The sequence below is a fragment of the Musca domestica genome, unplaced genomic scaffold, assembly GCF_030504385.1.
Source record: "Musca domestica strain aabys unplaced genomic scaffold, Musca_domestica.polishedcontigs.V.1.1 69, whole genome shotgun sequence".
In the NCBI taxonomy this organism is placed as follows: domain Eukaryota; kingdom Metazoa; phylum Arthropoda; class Insecta; order Diptera; family Muscidae; genus Musca; species Musca domestica.
The window spans coordinates 480823-505714 of NW_026712380.1; the positions used below are offsets into that span (position 1 = coordinate 480823).

The 24892-nt window shown below is 34.7% G+C and overlaps 2 protein-coding genes across 3 annotated transcripts in view; both read right to left on the reverse strand.

Annotated features, from left to right (window-relative positions):
* LOC131805970 (MAP kinase-activating death domain protein-like) overlaps positions 1-12428 on the reverse strand; it is a 145298-nt gene extending 132870 nt beyond the window's left edge. For both annotated transcript variants that reach the window (XM_059129778.1, XM_059129779.1), the window contains exon 1: positions 11960-12428. The gene's annotated coding sequence lies outside the window, so the exon portion shown is untranslated. The remainder of the gene's footprint in view (positions 1-11959) is intronic.
* Positions 12429-16141: 3713 nt separating this feature from the next.
* Positions 16142-21531, reverse strand: LOC131805971 (lipoamide acyltransferase component of branched-chain alpha-keto acid dehydrogenase complex, mitochondrial-like). Its single transcript, XM_059129780.1, has 5 exons — positions 21197-21531; positions 17911-18014; positions 17252-17843; positions 16720-17190; positions 16142-16656 (listed from the first exon to the last, which is right to left on the reverse strand). The coding sequence occupies exons 1-5, from the start codon at positions 21284-21286 to the stop codon at positions 16495-16497; spliced, it is 1419 nt and encodes a 472-aa protein (XP_058985763.1). The 5' UTR covers positions 21287-21531; the 3' UTR covers positions 16142-16494.
* Positions 21532-24892: the final 3361 nt, after the last annotated feature.

Consider the following 24892-nt stretch of genomic DNA (forward strand, 5'->3'; position numbering starts at 1 on the left):
AGTGTGATTACAACAGACAGACGGACAGACAGACCGACATTGCTAAATCAACTTAGAATTTACCCTCCAAAGTTAATATACCCTCCATAGTATGGTGGAGGGTATAATAATAGGAATTCATATTTACTTCCAATTTAATTTATATGGTTTTAATTATCGTGTTTTTATTAAAGAACAACAGTTCCAGAGAATTTAATTTATTTTATCATTGCGCCCCCTACCCCAATGCACTATTCCTCCCAAATAATCCAAAGAAACTCGTTAACAAACGCAACGCATAGAGGAAAGAACTGTTGCGCTTGCACACAGTAAATGGCCTCCAGCGTAACCTCCAAACTACCAAATTTGTGATAACCACAAACAAACCAAACACAAAAAGTCCGCAACAACAACAATGCCCGAAAACTTATAGTTTTATATAATCCTCGACAAAATGAAAAAAATAAATTTTAATGAACCATGACTCTCATCGTTTCCTCTCTCTCTCTCCCTCGGCTTTTCTCTTGCCTTTTATGCCCGACGTACTACAAACTGATTACAATATCCAAGTTCGTAACTTATCCACACAAAAAAGTAAGTTGGTAAAAGCTTTGGGGAAGTCAGTAACTATCTATGTATGCGTGTGTATGTGTGTGAGTGGCTGAGTGTGTTTCGCAGGAGAATGTTTTCCCCCAAGTGTTATACTTTGTAGATTGTAGGCACAGTAATTTGCGAGGAATGCTATAAGAGTACAAGCCGTTTGGAAAATATACCAGCAAAAAATCTCAGTACCAAATAATGACTTTTTCAGCAAATAATTAGAAAACAGCATTCTTTCTCCTTATTTCAAAATGGGCTACTGTTAAAAAAACCTTTCTTTAAAAAAAAAAACATTTCCTTTAAAAATATTCGTCCATAGAACTGAAGTTCCCTTAAGAAATATCCTTAAAAAACACGTCCGTAAAATTAATATTTCCTCAAAAAAACATCCTTTAAAAACTCAAGTCTGTGGGTCAGATAGTTTCTCAAAAAATATCCTTTAAAACTCCATGTCTGTAGAACTTAAAGTTCCTCCAAATATATCTATTAAAAATCCACACTAGTATATCTGAAAGGTCCTCAAAACGCCTGTAAAATTGAAAGTTCCTCGAAAGATACCTAGAAAAATATCCTTTAACAATCCAAGTCTGTAAAACTGAACGTTAATCGAAAGATATTTATTAAGAATCCACGTCTCTAGAACAGATAAGACCTCAAAAAACATCCTTTAAAAAATCTTAACTGAAAGTTCTTTAAAAGATACCTCATGAAATATCCTTTAAAAATACGCGTGTGTTGAATGGAAAGCTCCTCGAAAGATATCTGAACGAATGTCCTTTAAAGAAAGATACCTAGTAAAATATCCTTTAAAAATCCAAGTCTGAAAAACTGAAAGTTGATATTTATTAAGAATCCACGTCTCTAGAACATATAAGACCTCAAAAAAACATCCTTTAAAAAATCTTAACTGAAAGTTCTTTAAAAGATACCTTATGAAATATCCTTTAAAAATTCACGTGTGTTGAATTAAAAGCTCCTCGAAAGATACCTTGAGGAATGTCCTTTAAAAATTCACGTCTGTTGAACTGAAATTTTCTTCGAAAGATACCTCAAAAAAGTATCCTTATAAATTTTACGTCTCTTGAACTGAAAGTTCCTCGAAGGATATCAGAAGAAATGACCCTTAAAAATGCACTGAAACTGAACTGAAAGCTCCTCGAAAGATACCACAAGAAATATCCTTTAAAAATCCACGTCTGTAGAACAGATAATTTTAATAAAAATATCCTTTGAAAATCTACGTCTGTTGAACTGATAGTTCTTCGAAAATATCCTTTTAAAAATCCGCGTCCCTAGAACTGATAGAAATATCCTTTAAAAATCCGCGACTTTACCACATATAGTTCCTCAAAAACACCCTTAAAAATATACGCATGTCCTTTAAAAATCCTCGTCAGTAGAGTAGATAGTTCCTCCAAAAAATATGTTTAAATATTCATGGTTTTTGATCTAATTTTCTCTCAAAAAATATTCTTTTTAAAGTCACGTTTGTTGTCCTGAAGTCCTCTCACAAAATTAAAAACCAGGTTTGTAGGACTGTAGTTCTCCAAAAAACATCCTTCAGAAACATTCACGTCTTCAGAACTAATAATTACTCAAAAGTATGCCTATAAAATCATATTTGTTGTCCTAATATCCTTTATCCTTTAATGTCCACGAATGTGTCTCTAATAACATTTTTAAAAAATCTACGATTAATGGTCCAAAATTACATATTTTCAGCTCTGGTTGTCTTTAAAAACATTCATTAAAATTCCACGTTGGTTACTCTGACATAATAACAACTTACACACATATCCCAGAAAATACAAATTTGCTACCATTCTAGTCTCTTAAAATCCTTCAAAAGTTGTCATTAAATAACGCCATATTAGTCTATTAAAAATATCATCAAAAACTTCACGTTTGTAGACCTGATATGTTCTCTAAAAATCTGGAAAATTTATTAATAATTCTTTAAAAGAAAATTTGGAAAATTTTTTAATAATTTCCCAAAAAAACAAAAAATCTCCAAATCTATTGCTTTGAAAGTTTCTCAAACATTTCTTGAAAAGTTCGAATTTGTTATCTTCTTTATGTGAAATCCGGGTATGTTCGTATAAAAATTCTGACATTCCTCTAAAAAAATATTTTTAACAAGTTTCCCGATAGCCCTTAAAAGTGTTATCCGCAAGTACAAAAGCAGTTAAGTTCGGTCCAGGAGTTACCATTACAGGGTGAGATAAAAAAACTGCAATATAGTCAAACCCCATAATTTTTAAATTTTATTGAATGAAAGCTTAAAATGTTGGAAATAGCATCAAATAGAATACATTTAGATTTGTTCGAATTGGTCATCTTTGGCACGAATTAATGCCTGGAATTATAACGGCCAATGAAACCGTCAGACGCTTCCCAAATGTTGCTCTACTCTCTCTGTATTTTGGCCCATTCCCGGCGAAGCGCTTGCTTGAGGTCATTGACACTTTGGTATTTTTTAGTGCCAACCCTGATTTCCAAAATACTCCAGACACAATAGTCCAACGGATTGGTATCCGGAGATTTTGGTGGCCATTGTGCGCTGGAAATGTAGCGAGGAACCTAATTTTGTAACCATTCTTGGGTGGCGCGTACTGAGTGCGATGGTACTGAATCCTGTTGGGAGCCCAAGGTCTGCGGCCAAAATGTTTACGTGCCTAAGGCTTTAATACACCCTCCAGAATATTTTCCCGATAATATTCGGCATTTATTCTGATGCCACGGTCGATTAATACGAGCGGAGAGCGACCATCGGCTCGCACCATCACCATGGCCGGAGCTTGAGTTCTGGTGGCCAACCGAAGGTGCACATTTTCAGCTGACCTCTTTGGAAAGTAAACACTATCATTATCTCATCGAAGAAAACCAAATTCGGCAGTTCACCACTTTCGCCCAAGCGGATCAACTCTTTAGCTCTTTTGAATCTATTTTTTTCTGTTGCGGTGTAAGTTCTTGCACTTTTTAGAATTTCCATGGCTTTACCCCGAGCTCATTTTTCAATATTTGCCGAATGGAATATTTCGATATGTTCAGCTCACGAGCCATTTTTCGGCCACTCTGACGTGAGTTTCGATTAAGACGCTTCTTTACTTTTCGAACCATTTCTGCTGATGTTGCTGTTTTCTTCCATCCACTTCCTTGACGTCGGGCATTGCCAGTATCACGGTAACGAGCGATGATATCACTATCTCACTTGTATACCATCACGAATAACTTTTTTTCTGGAATATTCTCACCAAAATGCTTTTGTGCGCTTGTAAACAATATAATGAGCTGTCACTGGAATAGTTTTAACAGCTGTCGGCCAAGTGGCTTAGAAATGGCAGCAGTCGGAAGTTGATTGCAGCTTTCTCATCTTATCCCGTATATACTTTTTATACCCTACAACACTATGTGTTGGGGGTATCATAAGTTTGATTGGGCCAGAATTTATGTAACACCTCGAAATATTGGTTTCCCATATAGGAAAGTATATATGGATCTTCCTAGCTCGCCGAGCTGAGTCGATCTAGCTATGTATGTCCGTCCGTCTGTCCGTCTGTCCATGTTAATTTGTAATCACTCTACAGGTCGCAATTATGGCCCGATCTTCACGAAATTTAGAATGTAGGTGGGGTTAAGGTCAGAATAGAACCCTATTTCTTTTGGAGATGATCGCATAATATTTAGGGGTTGAAATGGACCAAAAACAGAAAAAAATCCTGATTTTGCACTTGCTCTACAGGTCGCAATTATAGACCAATCGACGCGGAATTGCGCATGTAGCTAGAGTTTAGGGCGGGGAAGAAGCCTACCAATTTGGGAGGTCATCGGATAATATTTAGCGGGTAAAATAGACAATATCTTTTGTGTTGAAAAAATTCAAAATTTGTCATTAAACCGCGAATATTTTAAATCCCGGCGAAATCAAAAGCCATGGCAAGGTTACTTCTGATCTTTACATTGATGTTAACATCCATCAAATCGGATATATAGCAAAATATGTGCGATATATATGTCTATCAAAGAAGATATGCTTGAAAGATTTCTTATATGTGGAGAACGGCTGAACTGATTTCGACATTTCTCATTAATTCAGAATGGCCTCTTGGCAGGAAAGAAAAAACGTCTAAAAATTGCATAAAAATATCTCTCTAAAGATGAAAATATTGGTTTTGTAACATTTTCTCATATTTTTTCAATTTTGTCATATTTTTGGCATATTTTCATTTTGAATTAAACATTTGGTAATATTTCTACAGTTAACAAAACTAAGTAGTTAGGATATCAGGATATCATATACAGATCGCATTTATGGCCCGATCCTTATGAAATTTTGCATGGGGATAAGATGAGGGTCAGAATAGAAGCCTACTCTTTTTGGAGATAATCGCCATATATTTAGGGGTTGAAATGGACAAAAAAAAACTGCAAAATTGTCAGCAAGTCTTAATTATCGCCCGATCGCATTTGAATGGAGGTTACCGGACATTGCAAAAGCCAAATAGTTTTGGATGGCCATCCAAAAATATTCAATGTGTGAAATAGTTTGCCAACTTTTGTAGACAAAATACGAAAATATCCATTCCAGTGTCTTTTTGGAGAATTCACAAATACAGAAAAGACGCACTTCTGACTATTTCGTTAAGGCTGATTTCGTTGAAGAATATAGTCAAATGTCTGTATCTCATATAGATGCGTTTCAGTCAAAAACCAATAAATAATGTTAATCTTCTGAGAGATTATAGGTCTTTGGGAAATATTGGTTCCAGATCTAGGAAGACCATTTACGTGCAACATCTACGAATAAATTGGAAATGAGCAAATCAGTTCAAGTTTCTATTATTCGAAAATTAGAGAACGAAACTTGATGGTTTTCTTTTATTATTTGTCACAATATCTTGTGGAATTCTTTCGAGTATCTCGCCTATATAAACTGTATCATTTATTATAGTGTTGTAGGGTATTCAACGGTCGGCCCCGCTAGACTGTAGCCTTTGCTTACTTGTTTATATTTATTATTATTATTTTGATGAGTTATGAACGGATGTATGGAGGAAGGTGTAAAAATTGCAATGTGCTAAGTTTCAACCCAATCGGATACTTCCTCCAGTTTTTACGGGATTGTTTCTCAAAAATTTGTAGTACTGTTACATAAAGGGTTAGACCAATATGTCCCATCTTCACTCTAGATTTAGTGTTGATAGAAAGTGAAAGTAGTATCAGTTTTCTTCCGTTAAAATTATTTCGAGTACCCCTATAAGTTCAAAATTATCATTTCTTAAGATATAGGGTGAATTTCAGCCAACGCACCAAATGATACTTACGGACTTATAATTTCTCTATTTTTTTTTCTTAAACTTTACACCACTGTTTAATATTGTCTAATGTTCGTCAAAACGCACCTCATATGGGAATATGAGATTTTTTTTTGTTGGTTCTCTACTTCTTTCTACATTACTGGCCAACGAGCCAGCCTGTCACATAAGTGCGTCCGTTTGTTACAATGTTAAAATAACATTTTTTTGGTATTGTTCTATATTTATCCCCCAAAAGAATACAACCTAAAAGCAGAGTTGAATAGCAAACAACAACAACAAAACTCGAGTAAAAGAAAAACCCGAAAAAATGCGACAACTACATAAACATGATAACACCACAAGTTAGATGGCTGACGGACTGACTGCCTGGCTGGTAGGCAGGCAGACCAAGTGCTGTTCGATGGGGGTGTAAAAAAGTAAAACCCCAAATAGAAGGTTTTTTTCGTTCTCCTGGAGCTGGCGCGAACATTTACTTTGGACGGGAGCAAGGGGGTTCCACCACAATATGAGCAGCAAATTGTTGGCAGAATTTCTGGCTGTCTGTCTCAATCTGTGTGTGAGTGTGGCATGTGTTCGGTATAGGTGTGAGCGGGGGAGGATTGTACTATTGAGGGTTTGGGTCATGTTTTATATGAATTTGTTTGCATTTGCCACATTAGTAGTATTTTTGTAGGCATTGTTGTAAAGAGAGAGTGTGTGTCACAGCAGCAGCTACAACAGTTAGGCCCTTACTAGCAGCAGACTAAACACAGTGGTTTCACATAAAACAATAATTTTGAAAAGCAAATTTTATAATAAATTAAAAAATGGGAAATGGATTAGAGAATATTAGAATCACTTAAGATTTTTGTTGATTTTAAATCTTTTCAGGTGCATAGGTTATGAGCTAATAATATTAAATTTAGTATAAATTAAAAAAAAATAAAAACTAAAATCTGGTTCAATTTAGCATTTCCACTTATAAGAAAGTAGAAAATTCGAAAAAAAAGTTCGTCCTTAATAAAATATGTATCGAGATACATCCATGAAATGGATGGTGTTTTTCTTTGACATGCCGTTAAAAAAATTAAATTTAATGAAATACCACTTTTTAAATCCAAACCTTTTTTTTAAAAAAAATTGGTAGGTATATTGATATATAGAAATTTTTTTACGTGGATTTTTTTCTCTTAATTTACCGGAGAGGGGAAACAAGTTTGTCTTTAGAAAAAAGTCAAAAGATTTTAAAGAGTTAATTTCGAAATACTAGTATTTTTAACGAACAATAGAATAGTTATTTAGGATAGAGTTTTAAAAATGGGTACAGACATTGATGCCGATTCTCATCACAAATGGCCAATCAAATTAGTTGTAATTTGTTCTATCAGGTTCTTAGATGATATAAATCTTCATTATAGAAAATCTGGAAAACATTATCGGTCACTCCGAAAATTTGATATGTCGAGGTTTCCATGTCCAATTTCAATTTTTGGGTTCTAATCGATTTAAAAGTTGGCCCACAATTTTATTTTAATATCAGACCTCGATTCAATGCAAGGTCCATATGGCTATTGCGTCTAAATTTAGTTTCCTTAAGTTTTATTTTAAAATATCAAAAGATTTTATCCATGATTTTTTTTTTTTTTTTTTTTTTTGGAATGGGACCCATAGCCACCATTTAAATACTTTTTTTCAAATATTTAAAATTCATAGAAAACAATCCGAATCATTACAGATTTTAGCATATATATTTTACACAATTCTGACACTTTTGGACATGCAGAGATATATCATAATTTTTGTTTATTTATTTATTTATTTTTTTTTTTTTTGAAAGAAATCTTCTTAGGCTTTCCTTCTCTATGAAATTTGAAAAGTAGTTCCTAAGGTATTTGACTTCAAAATCGAACTTTCTTCGTGGTTTTGCGTTCAACGACATTTATTTATTATTTTTTATTTCATCTAACCTATTTCTGAAAAAAAAACGAAATCGCCTCGCAAAGTTTCCCACAAAATTATCAAGGTTGGCGACCATCACAAAATCTAACGAATGGCGCCCAAATGTTCGAGATTTATTTTTAAAGACAAAAATAACTGTTATTTTTTTGACGATTTAAAAATATGTGTAATACTTATCTAACCAATCAAACATTTTTAAAAGAATACTTCTTTTCGGGGCAAGGCAGTCAAGTAATTTTTTATCAGACTTCGACTCCGAAATCATCTTTTTGAACGATTCCGGACTCCACAAACAAAATCCAATTTATTTTTCGTTTTATATCTTTCCCTTTTAGATTAGAATGTTGAATGACTTTATTGTTCGGGCTGAACTCTTTAGTGTTGTAATCCCTTAATTGTTCAATATATCATGAAAATTGGAGGCTACAGTACCAATTCCAGATGGTGGACAACCAGTCAAGATGTTCTACTTGTTAAGATATAAAAATACAAATCCAATTATTTATTGGTGCTAAAATCTACGACACATAAAATAGACTATTATATGTTAACGATGCCAAATAGTTTGTTAATATTTTCGATTATACCCTGGAAACCTGACACACTAAAGGGCAGCTCAACTGGTCTAAAAAAATGCATGTTAATCTCTAGGCATACTTAAAAATCTGTAGTTTCCATTAAATGGAGGCTATATCAAATAGTGGACCTATATTGACATTTTTTCGTGCGAAACCCCCTATCTATTAAGAGTCCGAAACTTACACAGCTTCTTAAAGCATTCAGAATGCTAAAAATCGGGAGGATTGTTTAAATGGAGAATATAAATAAAGGTGGACTAACCGTGGACAGATGGACATCGTTAAGCTGCCTTAAATATTATTCTCACCAACAATACAGGGTTAGATGAAAAAACTGCAACCAACTTCAGACTGCTGTCATTTCTAAGCCACTCGTCCGACAGCTGTTAACATTATTCCAGTGACAGCTCATTATATTGTTTACAACCTTACAAAAGCATTTTGATGAGAATTTTCCAGAAAAAAAATGTTTTGTGATGGAATTCAAGCGTGATAGTGTGATTTCTCTACATTTGGCTGGAAAGCCACAAGTGACCATCGTTAGAACACTCCAGCCTTTAAATGTGAATAAATCTTTTGTGTCTCGTACCATCGCTCGTTACCGTGATACTGGTAGCGTAGCCCGACATCAAGGAAATGGACAGAAGAAAACAGCAACATCAGCAGAAATGGTTCGAAAAAGTAAAAAAGCGACTTGATCGATACCCGCGTCGCAGTGGCCGAAAAATGGCTCGTGAGCTGAACATATCGCAATATAGCATTTGGCAAATATTGAACAATGAACTCGGGGTAAAGCCATTGAAATTCCAAAAAGTGCAAGAACTCACACTGCAACAGAAAGAAAATAGACTCAATAGACCTAAAAAGTGTTGCTTCGCTTGGCCGAAAGTGGTGAACTGCCGAATTTGGTTTTCTCCGATGAGAAAACATTCGTTGCGCAGCAGTTTGCAAACAAACAAAATGATTGTATTTACTTGTCAAAGAGGTCAGCTGAAAATGTGCAACTTCGGTTGGCCACCAGAACTCAAGCGCCGGTCATGGCGATGGTTTGGACCGCCATAACAGCCGATGGTCGCTCTCCGTTCGTATTAATCGATCAGAATAAATTCCGAATATTATCCCGAAAATATTCTGGAGGGTGTATTAAAGCCTTGGGGGCACTCAAACATTTTGGCCGTCTGCGCGTCTGTTGCAATCACGATAGAGTCAAAACGAATTAAAATAGGAAGCTTATATTATTATAAGCTTATGCACAGATCAGAATTTTGTCTGCAGGCAGGTCAAGTTCGAAGATGGGCTACATCGGTCTGTGACATCGTATAGCCCCCATATAACAGCACCTACGATATTCGGTATATGATGATTTTAATGACATTATTCAATGGAATTGCATGAAATACTACACAAGGATATATTTTCGAGTACTTTTCCCCCTGAAAGAGAATTGTCTATATAGGCCCACGATATCTCATATCCCCCATAAAACGGTACCTCCCGATATTCGATATTTTGATGATTGTAGCTTAATTTATCAATGGAATTATCTGAAAATCTACAGTTCATTTCGTACTACTTTACCCCCTGGAAGAGAAATGTCTATATATGTCCACGATATCGTATAGAAAACCATAAACTGTACCCTCGATATTCGCTATTTGGATGATTTTAGCGACATTGTTTCAAATTTCGTATTTAAAGTTCGTAATGGGCACTACAGTCTATGACAAAAAATTGTATACGCAGGACCACGTCTCCGTAAAGCCCTCATATAACATGGTATGCGGAGAGCGATATTTTTCGATGGAATTTTTTCAAATTCCTTCAAGATGGGTATTAAAAGTTCAGCCTGGCCGAACTTAGCCGCTATTTTTCATGTTTATACCTCTTGTATTTCCCTGTTAAGTTATCTAAAATTGTGAATTTTACAAATATGTTCATTGAGCGAATGGCGCCCAAATGCAGCTGCATTTTTTTATAAAGCACGAATTGCCATTACTATAACACCAATTTTAATATTTAAAGATTCTAAAAATAATATAAATATCCTTCTAATATATGTTATGTATGCTATAGGGAATACGATGTCTGTCTGACTTTTCAAGTAACCATCGATCAAAGATAGATTTTCAAAATGTCAAGCATCAAAGATACATGTTCAACACTTTGCACAGATATTAATATTATGCCCAGGATATTTGATTATTGTATATATCAAGCTAACTTTAGATCTATCACGCCACCATGACCTGTGATTTGACATTTTAGGTTTTTTGGCTGTAGAATATCTTTTTGAAAAACCTTCTCAATATATATCCCCTCTTTGATTTTGCTTTCATATAATGCAAACAGCTGATTGAAGTATTTAGATAGGCTTGAACGCATTAATGAAACAAATATATTGGAATTTTGTGTTTCAGATTCTTAGCGAACCTTTCAATGCAGATTTTTTTCAGAGTAGGTCCTAATACTCTGTATTTCTATGATCCAGCCCCAATTTTAAACATAGATGACAGTAATTTGGCATTTCATTGAAAAAAATCTACCCGCAAAAATGTTTAACCCGCAAAATGTTTCACAATTTGACACAAACTGTAGATAATAGAGGTATGGAGCAGTTTTAGGTTTTTTATGGTTCTGGCCATATATTTCATCCATATTGCCTATAAATTAATATATTGACATCTCATCCTGAAAAAAATGATATCCTTCCATTTTGAAGACTCTAGTCAATATTTTCCACAGAATGGGCTGTATTCTGGGTTCGTACCAAGTAGAAATCTATGTGGAAAAAAATATAATGTTCAAATGTACTGCTTCATCGACCCTGTAACCCTATCCCAAAGTTTGGGTGATTTTGATTGCAACCTATTTTTTCTTAATTTAATTTTACACTTGGCGAACGGTACAAAAATTTCGGTACGCCCATTTTTTACTTGGTCTAAATCCAATTATATCTAAACACTTAATAAATCCCAAAATTTGACCGGAAACTTTTTACTGCTAACGATTATGATTTATATGAAAATGATCTTTAATTTTCAATACTTCCATTAGAGTTAAATAATATTAACCACCCAAAGAGTATTGAAAATCATACAAAGGTACGGAATTCTCATCTCTTATTTGCAAAACCACTGTTAAGTTAGGCACACCGATACGTATGAACAATGTATAGAAGCAGAACGCAAAGCAAAATAGCAGCTAACACAGCGGCAACGACAACAACGACATGGCTACGAAGTGAAAATCAGCGTACAATACACACACACACAGACACAACAAGGTCACTGGAAAAATCGTTAAAGCAAAGACGAAAGAAAAATTCCTAAAGTATACACACACGCAGGGTAGGAAAAAAATTCAAGATGTGTCTTTTTCGGGTATTTTTCAACTCGAATTCTGAATATTCGAAGCTTTTTTTCGTAGAAAATTTAAGGTCTAAAAAAAATTAACAAAGAGAAAACCTACTTCTAAAAATGTAGGTTTTGAAATCCACCAAAAAAAAAAACTAAATTGGGGGAAAGCCATTCAAAAAGACCCACTTACCTACATATTCAGCTTCTGCTACCAAAAAATGAGCTGCGACCATGAACAAACGAACAATTCCTAATTGTATTTTTGCAAAAGTGGTGGCTCCACTTGGTTTGCTTTTCGTTTTTTTTTTTTTTCTTTTTTCTTTCTTTCACTGTTTCTTGATGTATATTTTTTCGCTTTTTGTTATTGCTTATTGGGGGTTTTTATATAAAAATACAGAATTTCTTAATTTCACAATACTTTTACTTTCGTTTTTTTTTTTTCTTTAAATCAAAATTTCAATATTTTCCTTCTTTTTTATGGCTACACACAAATCAATCTTTTTGCACCAGCTTAGCTCTTAAATAATTTACTTTAATGTTACAATTGTTATAAAAAAATCTGCTGCTTTTTCTGCTGGTAGGTATGTATCCACCGTTGTTGGTGTAGATTCCTCTATTACTTTAACTTATTCCGCTCAAAACGTCCAATCACCTCAAAGTCTAAATAATAACTGTTAAAGTTACAACTTTTACTGTTCTAAGCATGTCTCCCTGCCAAACTTTTAAGCTCGAAAAGCATTTGCAAAAGCTCACTTCCACAAAGCTTTGGCTTTGTAATTCCTGGATTCGGGAAAATCCAACAACACTTGTTGGATGTGTTGTGGGGCCTAGTGCGCATGTTTTGTTTATGCTTGCTCTGTCTTCCAAACCGGTTTGTTTACAAACATTATATCCTTGGTGTGAGGATAACATGTGCTTTCCCATCTACGGCGCAGGTCTGGGAAAGTTGTAACAACACATGTTTACTCGTGAAACTCGGAGGAATTCGTTTCGATGGAATTGTTTATTTCTTCTTTGTTGACTTTTTTCTAAAATCCTATAGCTTGGGAATGTACGGATTCAACAGCATTCGACTGACAACAGTTGTCAGAAACCACCTGTTCGTGTAGTTTCGAGAAAGCTCCAAGCTTATTAGATGAAGCGTAACGAAAAATCTAGAAATTTAAACGGTTTGGCCTGATTCAAAATTTAACCATATGGATTTATGGGCAATTGTATCCTTGATAATTAGAAAGATTTAACAAGTAAAAAAGCTGTAAGTTCGGCCGGGCTGAAGTTTGAATACCCTCCACCATTTGGAATGAATTTGGCAATTCTCAAAAAAAATAAAATCCGTCAAAAATTCTGTTAAAATCTTAAAAATACCGAATGTAGCTGTTATATTGGAGTCTATACGACGACATGGACCTGCATAGGTAACTCTTGTCATAAGCCATTACAATATTCAAATGCGAAACTTAATAATGAATAATGTAGCTAAAATAATCAAAATACCGAATATCGGGAGGTATCATTATATGGGAGCTATACGAAGACTTGGACCTGCACAGACAATTTTCTGTGTTAGGCTGTAGTATTCATTTCAAACTTCAAATACCAAATTTGAAAGAATTCCGGTTAATAATGTCGCTAAAATCCACAAAGTACCGAATATCGGGAGGTACCATTATATGGGGGCTATACGAAGACGTGGACCTGCACAGACAATTTTCGGTCTTAGGCTGTAGTATCCAGTTCAAACTTCAAATACGAAATTCGAAACAATTCCGGTGAATAAATAAATTCATCAAAATACCGAATATCGGGAGGCACTGTTATATGGGGGATAAACCAAAACGAGGAGCTACTTGGCCCATTTTCATTTTCAAAAGTCCTGCAGACATAGTATACTTTTGAGTAAAATTTTATCAATCTACTTCATTTCGTTCGGAAGCTAGAGTGATTTCCACAGACGGATAGACGGACGGCTGATCAAGAATATATGTACTTTGTGGGGGCTAAAATGTATATTTCGAGGTGTCACAAACGGAATAACAAAATTAATATATCCTCCACACTATGGGTATAAAAAAAGTAAGTCCGACAATTTGAAAACCTACAATACTACAATTTGCGGTAAAGTTTCTGCAGATCTGATCCCCCCTCCAAAAAAAAAAAAAAAACATTTCCATCTCTACCACACAATAAAAGCTTTTCGAAACATCATCATAGATCAAATCTTTTCCCAAAATATACGATCTCGAAACGGCATTGATACAATTTCGGAAAAAAAACAGAAATTTCAAATCCTTTTTTTCACCCATATTAAACATTTGATCTCGGGGTAAAGCCATTGAAATTCCAAAAAGTGCAAGAACTTACACAGCAACAGCAAGAAAATAGACTCAAAAGAGCTAAAGAGTTGTTTCGCTTGGCCGAAAGTGGTGAACTGCCGAATTTGGTTTTCTTCGATGAGAAAACATTCGTTGTCCAGCAGTTTGTAAACAAACAAAATGATCGTGTTTACTTGGCAAAGAGGTCAGCTGAAAATGTGCACCTTCGGTTGGTCACCAGAACTCAAGTGCCGGCCATGGTGATGGTGTGAGCCGCCATAACAGCCGATCGTCGCTCTTCGCTCGTATTAATCGAAGTGGCATCAGAATAAATGCCAAAAATTATCGCCCAAATATTCTGGAGGGTGTATTAAAGCCTTGGGCACGCAAACATTTTGGGCGCGAACCTTTGACATTCCAACAGGACTCAGCACCATCGCACTCAGCACGGGCCACCCAAGAATGGTTACAAAATGAGGTTCCTCGCTTCATTACCAGCGCGCAATGGCCACCAAAATCTCCGGATACCAATCCATTGGACTATTGTGTCTGGAGTATTTTGGAAAGCAAGGTTGGTACTAAAAAATACCAAAGTGTCGATCACCTCAAGCAAGCGCTTCGACGGGAATGGACCAAAATACCGCAGAGTAACATTCGGTCAGCGAGTGACGGTTTAATTTTGAAGACCATAATTCGTGCCAAAGGTGACCATTTCGAACAAATCTAATCAAATCTAATAAATTTGATGCTATTTCCGACATTTTTTGCTTTCATTCAATAAATTTTAAAAATGAAATTTAAAAACTATGGCGTTTGTCTTTGTTGAAGATTTTTTATCTCACCCTGTATATACCTATAATGCACGAGAAATCTTAAACCGAAATTTCCAAAAGTGTGGAAAAGGGGGAACTTGCGATGTAAAAAAAATGCTAATACACGTGTCTTCTATTTAAAGCTCTAATTTCATACTCTGCTGGAATATCCCCTAGTTATTCAGAAAATTAAATTTTGTCAGACAATGTAATAGTACGATTAACCATATTTAGACCAAATTGCATACTCACTTTGAAATTTATCGTGCGCACCATCTAGCCAGATAGACGGACGGAAAACGCTGGAGCGACTCAAAATGTCCTGCGTGTCTAAAGTCGTTATTTCATAATGTACCAAATTCAGTTCTATTTAGTACTTTTCGTACAATTGTAGCACACATTTCAAAAAGCACCTCCGTTTTTAAATTCCAGATACCAATAGATACCTTAATTTCAAATTTGAGGATTCCAGCCCTATTCCTTCACCCAATACCGAATATAGTACCATTTAGCACTTTTCGAACAATTGTAGTACACTTTTCCGAAAGCACCTCCAGGCTACACAAATTTCAAATTTCAAGCACTATATGTTCCTCTAATACCAAATTGTACCAAATATGGTACTATTTAGTACTTTTCGTGGACTTTTAGCACACATTTACCAAACCAACTGTTTATCACAAACCTACCCCAACAGGGACCCCAATAAAAAATTTCAGCTTCATCCGTTCACACTAACCAAATTGGTCCAAATTAAGTAAAATTTAGTACACTTCGCACATTTAATATACATTTCCAAAATCACCTTTATAGTTTATTCTCATACCAAATTTCAAGATTTTACCTCTATCCGTTCAAATAATACCAAATGGTACAATTTTAGATGTTTAGCACAATTTTAGAAATTTAGTACAATTTAGTGGTTTTGGTAACCTTAATGTTCGAATTTCCAAAAAATATTTGGTACGTCTATCTTATTCTCCATCAGTGTCTCATTCCGAATTTTAGAATTCTAGCTCATTCCGTTTGTCCAATAAATATTTTTAATTTTTAGTACATTTTAGTACCGTACTCTTTTAGTATGTTTTTCCAAAAACCCAGCTTTAACACATGCCTACGCAGGAAGTCTGACCCTCGAGCAAAATTTCAAGAATATAGCTTTAGCCTTTTCGTCTGGAGTTGCGTATATCTTGGATCATATAGGAATAACAGGTCATTTTTTAAACTTTAAAAACAAACAATTCCGCATTCGTTCTGTAAAATAAATGCAATTTTATTTCTACATTAATATTGTTTATTTTTGTTATCACTTATACCAATATAGAGATTTGAAAACAACTGGAAAAGGAAGAGGCGGGATCAATAATAATTAAAACCATTTAGTTGTCTGTAACCAATCTTAAAATTAAACGAAATATTTTCACTATAAATGCACTTTAAACAGTTACAGAAAACCGGTTCTACTACAACAGGATACACATAAAACTAAACATTTTATGTTTCTAGTTTTGAGAATTTCTTATTTTCTCAAAACTCAAATAAATGCAAAACAACAGCCTTTTCTGGAAGATATTTAGGTCGAATTTTGTCGTCTCAACAAATTAGTTTAGCAAAAATAAGGCGGGATTTTCCAAGTATTTCTTCCAAACATTTGAGAAACTGGCCATGGTCACGCCATCGATGACACGGTGATCGGCCGACCAACTGACGCTCATAATGTAGGCCTTGACAACTTCATCCTTTTCGTTGAAACGAGGGACGGCCTGAAATGAAAACGACATTTAAAAATAGTCTAATGAAAAGTGTTTAAAAGTCTATTAACAAACCTTAGTACGACCCATGGCACCAATGGCAACCTGGGGCGCCATTATACAGGGATGAGTATAGGTGCCACCCACCACACCAATATTCGACAAAGAGAATGTACCATCGGCAAAATCTGCAGGTGTCAGAGAGCCCTTGCGTCCTCGCTCCACCAGATCATTCAATTCCTTGGCAATTTCGATGATGTTCTTATTTTGGACATTCTTCACATTGGGCACCACCAATCCTTGAGGTGTATCAATGGCCACACTAATGTTATGAGCACCCTTGTAAATAATGGATTCATTTGGTTCATCCAACGAACTGTTAACAATGGGGTATTTGCTCAAAGCAATCGAGGCAGCCTTAATGCAGAAGGGCATGAATGTTAGTTTATCAACTCCATTTTCCTTGGCAACTTCCTTCAATTGATTACGGAACTCCATGAGACGGGTCATATCGATTTCGTCACTATAGGCAAAATGGGGAATTTTCTAAAGAAATAAAAACATATATCAATTTTCAATTTTAATAATTTAAAAGAGCAGAACCTACCAATGACTCCGTCATAGACTTAAGCATGGCCTTGCGCACACCCTTCAATGGTTCCACACGATCAGCTGGCACTGGCGCTGCTGCTTTGCCAGCACATTCTGGTGTTGCTTGTAGATTCTTTGCAGCAATGGTGGGATGTGGTACATTTGTACCGGCCGGTACCATGCCCAAATATTCCAAAACATCACCCTTCAAGACACGACCATTTTTACCGGTTGCCTTGACTTTGGACAAATCAACTTTATTTTCTTTGGCAATACGTCTGACAGCAGGGGTGGCCAAGGTAATGTGACGATTAACTTCTTCATCGGTGGCAGCCACGGGTTTGTTATCACCAGATTTTTTGTCATCCGAGGCAGCTTTACCCTTGCTGGTCTCATCATCTGAGTCTGAACTATCCGAATCATCACCATCCTCATCATCAACTTCAAAATCTAATAAAGCTTTTCCCACCAAGGCCACATCATCCACGTTGTAATGGAGTTTGGTAATTTTACCATCGTAACGACTGGTAATTGTGACAGATGCTTTGTCCGATTGTACTTCACAGAGATTATCGAATTGCTCTACGGTATCTCCGACTTTGACGAACCTGTAATAGAAAGTATATTTTTAGTTTTTTTGAAAATAAAAAAATATTCCACTTTAAGAAATCTTACCATTCCTTCACAGTAACTTCACGAATTCCTTCTCCGATATCACTGAGATTGAATGAGACAATTTTGTCCAGACATGGTGTTAAATGAAAACAACGGAATTGCTCCTGCAGAATGTTAGCCAGAAATAAACAATTTTTTAAATATGTTAACAACTAAGAATTCAAATTAATTTTATCATAGATCATAAAATCTTTGACAGTAGATATAAAAATAGATGACACATGATTCGGAGTTTTGATGGAGTAAGATACCTTACTTAAATTAAAATTCCTTGGAATCTTGGAATATAGCGTCATTGGCAATATTGCAAATAATTATACAAGGCTTATTTTGGTAAGAGAGCATAACCCTCAAGTGAGTATTTTTGGTTGTTTTTTCAATATAAAGTCGAGCTTTAGTGGGTGGGATGCAAAAACTGCAACCAGCATCAGACTGCTGTCACTTCTAAGCCACTCGTCCGACAGCTATTAAAATTATTCCAGTGACAGCTCATTATATTGTTTGCAAGCGTACAAAAGCATTTTGGTGAGAATTTTCCAGAAAAAAAGTTATTCGTGATGGAATTGAAGCGTGATAGCGATTTCTTTATATTTGGCTGGAGAACCGCAAGTGGCTATCGCACTCCACCATTTAAATGTGAATAAATCTTTTGTGTCTCGTACCATCGCTCGTTACCTGATACTACTGATAGCGTAGCCCGACGTCAAGGAAGTGGACGGAAGAAAATAGCAACATCAGTAGAAATGGTTCGAAAAGTAAAAAAAGCGACTTGATCGAAACCCGCGTGTGGCAGTGGGCGAAAAATGGCTCGTGAGCTGAACATATCGCAATATTCCATTCGGCAAATATTGAAAAATGAGCTCGGCGCAAATCCATTGAAATTCCAAAAAGTGCAAGAACTTACACCGAAAAAGAGAGAAAATAGACTCAAAAGAGCTAAAAAGCTGCTTCGCTTGGCCGAAAGTGGTGAACTGCCAAATTTGGTTTTCTCCGATAAGAAAACATTCGTTTTCCAGCAGTTTGTAAACAAACAAAATGATCGTGTTTACTTGTCAAAGAGGTCAGCTGAAAATGTGCACCTTCGGTTGGCCACCAGAACTCAAGCGCCGGCCATGGTGATGCTGCTGATGGTCGCCATCCGCTTGTATTTATCGACTGTGGCATCAAAATACATAATTGCCGAATATTATCGCGAAAATATTCTGGAGGGTGTATTAAAGCCTTGGGCACGTAAAACATTTTGACCGCAGACGTTGGACATTCCAACATGACTCAGCACCTTCGCACTCAGCACGCGCCACCCAAGAATGATTACAAAATGAGATTCCTCGCTTCATTTCCAGCGCACAATGGCCACCAAAATCTCCTGATACCAATCCTTTGGACTTTGTCTGGGGAATTTTTTGAAAGCAAGGTTGTCACTAAAATATACCAAAGTGTCGATCACCTCAAGCAAGCGCTTCGCCGGGAATGGGCCAAAATACCACAGAGCAGCATTCGGGCAGGGTGTGGCACTTTTGTTTGGTCGTTTGAAGTCTATAATTCGTTGCAAAGGTAACCAATTCGAACAAATCTAAACTTATTCTAAAATTTGATGCTATTTCCGACATTTTTGATTTCATTCAATAAAATTAAAAAAAAAAATAGAAATTATGGCGTTTGACTTTGTTGCAGTTTTTTTATCTCACCCTGTATATCTAGGTTACACATTAACAGCGACCTAATACCAAATTTCAGATTTCTAGCACCATATATTCAACCAATACCAAATTGTACCAAATATACAAATATTTAGTACTTTTCGTACGCTTGTAGTGCACATTTTTAAAACCACCTCTTTATCAGAAAATTTCAAAATTCCTGCTTCATCCGTCTTTATTCACTTTATACCTAACTCTTCCAAATGAAGTACCATTTATAACAACTCGCATACTTAGTACACCTTTCCTAAGCCACCCTATCTATTAAACTTTCTTTGCAACCTTGATTCTCATACCAAATTTCAAGTTTTTGTACGTATTCCGTACCTTTTTAGTACCCTTTAGAACTTTTCGCAACCTTAAAGAATTTTCGAACTTCTAAAAACTCTTTGGTACATCTATTCTGCACTTCGTCTGTGAATCTCATACCAAATTTCAGAATTCTAGCTAATTCTGTTTGTGCTTTTCGTACCCTTTTAGTACGAATTTTCAAAAAGCAGCCATATCACACGCCTACACTGACCCATATGCAAATTTCAGGTTTCTCGCTTCAGCCGCTCCCTCTGGTCGTTAATTCTCGATCAGACAGTCAGTTATTTCACTACTCTTTTATATATATAGATAATCTGATGCAATTGGAGATCTTGATTTCAAAGCTGTATATAATTTCCATTTCTGTGCATTTATTTATATTGATTGTTTGTTGATTTTCACTTTGGTCAAAATTAAAAACACTTCTTTCAATCTATAAAAAAATCCTAAATTTATAAAAAAATATATATGCGCACTGCTAAGTTTCGGAAACAAAAAATAACTTTCAAGTATATTGATAAATTTAACCAAAGTTGTTGGTTTCATCCCCAAATATTTGAGTATATAAATATTAAATATATTTACCGATAATAATTCTATTATTAAACAATTCAAACATTGTTTTTAACGGATAATACTTTTTAAAATTGTCCAGTTGGTGACACGAAATAAATGAAAATTATCAAAACAAATGTGTAACTAAGGTAAACAAGCTAGAATGTTAAATGTTATTCTCACTCTCTTCAAAAAAAAAAAAAAACAAACAAAATAGTGCAAACCCCCTCGTGTGATCGTCACCTCAGCACGCAAGAGTATTGGGGAGCACGGCCGGTTAGCAGCACCACCTGATAAACACATGTTAGTGGGGTCTTTTCGTTGGAGTCCATGATGTTGTCAAGTTTTATTGTGCTTCTTCATTATTCCCCTCTATCTGTCTCATGTCTCCATTCATCATACAACATACAGACAGATAGCAGCACTATTGTCTCTCTCCAAAAGATGAGAGTTCTCTTGCTTGCTCAACTTGTTTGGTTTTTTTGGTTCTCCCGGTGGTTGTTTGTGCAAAACTGACAGATTTCCTATATTTTTATTTGTACGCATTTTTCCAAACGATTCTCCCACCGAACGAACGAATGGATGGTTAGGTGAACAGAGAAATTATCGCAAAATTATGTAATGAATTGATATTTTTTTGTATTAAAATAAAACATTTAATTTTTACGAAAAGATACACTTAAAATCAATGAGATTATTAATTTCTAATAAAAAATTACTTTGATCACACTGCTGTTGTTCACTTGATGTGGCAGATATTTCTTTAGTAGAGCTACGGCATTGCGATTTCTCAAGATATGGGCTGACATTATATTTGTATTATTGGGCACAAAAACACTTTTATTATGACTTTTTAATTTAACTTAAGTATTTTATACAGCCGATTTGTATTTTCTCTTGTTTTTTTCTTTTTTAATTCGAATCCGAATGTCCAGAGAAGAGAAAACACGTCCGCCAAAGCCAAGAAAACGTAAGCAACTAAACTTCTGATATTCGTTTCGTTCTTTCTACGTAGTTCTCCACTCTTCTTCGTCCCGATGTATGTTCATTAATTAACATAAAGTTGTTTTGAATTAAGCAACGACGACGGCACACTACAGCTGGGGGGCTAGCTGGTTTGAATCACAGATACTTTTTTGACAGTTTGCTGCAAAGTACCTATCAAAATAAAATGAATCAAGAGAACAAGATCGTATTAGGTGTGTCTGGTTACTTTCCCTGCAGGAATTGTCCAGCAACATCTTTCTGAGAGAGTAAGGTAGTTTTATTCTCTTTTGCAAGGAAATTGCGAAAAGTAAACAGACGGTATTCCTGCACAAGCTTGCAACTAATCAGCTGATTTGTCAAAACAAACCAATTTGTACCCCTTTAAAAGAATTAAACGAAAGGAACCACAACCAATTTCACATGTTTTATAAATAAAAAGGAAATTGGCAATAAAATAAAAATATGAGTAATAAAAGGAAGATAGATTTGATGTGTTCCGCGGAATCCTTTAAACCTGTTTCTAATGGCATTTGTCTAAAAATGTTGGAAATAGTCTTTTATTTTCTTATTACATATTAATATTTATGTTTTTCACATTTTGTAAAGTTGTTCTCCAAAAACAATTAGTTTTGTTAATTCCAAAACAATATTTTCAAATTAAAATCACAAAAAGAAATAAGTAAACAATAGAAAACATCTGATTGAATGTCGATGAATGAGAAGAAGAAGAGTTGCAAGAGATTGCTGGAAGAAATTTTTCCAGCAAGAATTTGCAAACTCTCACTGAAAGAACTGTCAAAATTTCTCTCTCCAACCGCTCTCTTTTGCAGAACTTTTGGGTTAACAGACGACTTCCAGTAACAATTTGTAACAATTGTTACAAATTTTAGGGTAACCGGACACACCTATTGTTGAGAACCTTTAATGGAGAGCACTGAATTTGTTCTTTATGTTAAATAATTACTTTATAACCGACAATATATTTTGAAAAAAAGTAAATCAATAAATCATTACGACCTGCGATATGCTAAATTTCAATTTTTTATTTTATTCCATACTTTTTGGACAATTTCCATAGGGAATAAACAATTGATTATTAAACAGAATAGAATAACTCTTCCAAAAATATTCATATCTAATTCGAGACCATTTAAATTGTTTTCACTGCATATGGTATTAAGTCTAGCTACTGAAATACAAAACTAAGGCTATGCCCGCTCCCTGTTAGAATTATTCAAAATTAAATGCAACAAGTTGTGCTCATATATTTGATTTTTTTCAATCTCCAAATGAATTAAATATACATAAAAAACATAAAATACTTTGATTTTCTTTCAGAAACGGAATTAAAATGCACGCCGCGCAATTAACTTTTCTTCAAATTATTGATTTTGAAAATATTTTTTTCGATCCCACTCCGTTTGGCTGCCTTTTTAGTTGTTGTCCAAACTCCTTTCCATCAAGTTCCGTCAAATTTTATTTTCAAGGGGTATGTTATACCCCAACTACAAATGGAATTCTCAAATAAAAGCTTTTACATTCTTGCTATTCTGGAACAGATTAAAAAAATTCGAATACTGTTGTAACAAAATTGATTATTACTACATATATTTGAACAAAATTAACTCTTAAGAGAAAATACTTCGTTTGTGGCAGAAGACTTTGTGTTAAATGAATTTCTGCGTTTTTTACCCCAAACATATTCAGAATTATTCACTGCCCTTTTCTTTTTCTATATACCAACTCCTTATATTAACGTTTCGTACTCACAGTGTCCCATGACCAAAATTCATAATTACATTTCGATTCCTACATTATATGCAAAACTTAGTACCATTTAGTACTTTTCTTACAATACCTTTTTTATACTAAATTTCACTGTTTAGCACAGTTTTAAAACTTATAACACAGTTCCAAAACCACTTATATCACTATATCTGCTTTTCATACAAATTTTCACGATTTTACCTTTATCCGTTTACATAATTCTAAATACTACACAATTTTGGAAATTTTAGAACTTTTGGTAAACTTATTATTTGAATTTCCAAAATCTTTTGTTTCATCTGTTTTAGACAACATCAAAGATGCTCAATTAAATTCTCAGATTATTAGCTTTATCTTTCCCAAAATACCAAGTTTAATACCGTTTGGAACTTAAAAGTAGGTGTTTTAGAAAAAAGTACCTTTTTTCTAAAACACCTACATATCTCAACCCGTCCTCACAAAAAGTGAGCCAAATACCAAATTTCAGATTTCCAAATCGCTTCCCCATAAACCAAATTTAATACATATTTCCAAAGCCACCGTCAAATCTTAACCCTACACACAATAACCGAGACTCCAATATTAACATTTTAAAATTTCAGCACTATTCTTTCACCCAAACTCAAATTTAGTACACATTTCCAAAACTACCTATTTATATCAACCCTACTTATTTCTCAGACGTAATGTCAAGATTTATGCCCCATCCATTCACATAATACCAAATTGTACCAAATTTAGAGATTTTTGGTACACCTAGAGTCAAATTTACAAATATTCCAAATTTCAAAGTTTTTCCATTTTTAGTCCCTTTAAGTACACTTCTAGTCCGAATTTCCAAAGAACCCAGCCTTATCCCACCCCTACCCACTAACGTTGACTTGCATGCCAAATGCCTATATTCTAACTTTAGCCGTTTCGCCTGGGCATTGATGGATCAGTCAGTTGATGAATTACTATACTCTTTTATATATAGTTTCTTCCCGATTTTCGATACTTTGAAGGTTTTAGAAATTTGTTGTGGTTGTGAGTTTCAGGCTCCCAAACGAGAGAAATGGTAATGGTGGTATGGTAAATCAAATAACGTTATTAAAATTTTGAAAGGCCTGGCCACATTTTGGGATATTTCAGGTTTTGATATTCATTTCAGGAATATTAAAAATATAAAATTATACTACCATATGATTTAAATTTTTTTATTTTTCTGGCTTAATATGTCAACTTCATTTGTTTATGTGTGTGTCTTCTTTTCAATATTAAAAAATTGTTCAGAAAATATTCAAATTCGGGTGTTTTCAAAATGCTTATTGCAACTAAAGCATCGACAAAATCTACAGTTTTTGTCGCGAAATGAACCATAAGAGATATATAGAACATGATATTGAAAAGAAATTTTGACCATTCATTCAGTTTTCGCGGTTTTAAATTATTTATTCAAAATCAATGCAACAAATTGTTTGCTTTTTTATTGTTTTGATAGTAATTCTGACATTACAAGCCAAACAGGTAGACCTCTATACTTGCAATTTTTTCAAAGTTGACCTACCTTCTCTTCATTGTACCATGGGTCCAGAAAAACTAAATTCAGTTATTACTTGTTACGCCTTATCCAGTTACAAAAATTATTTCAAGCCTTGCAATAACTCTCAAAATTAAAACAA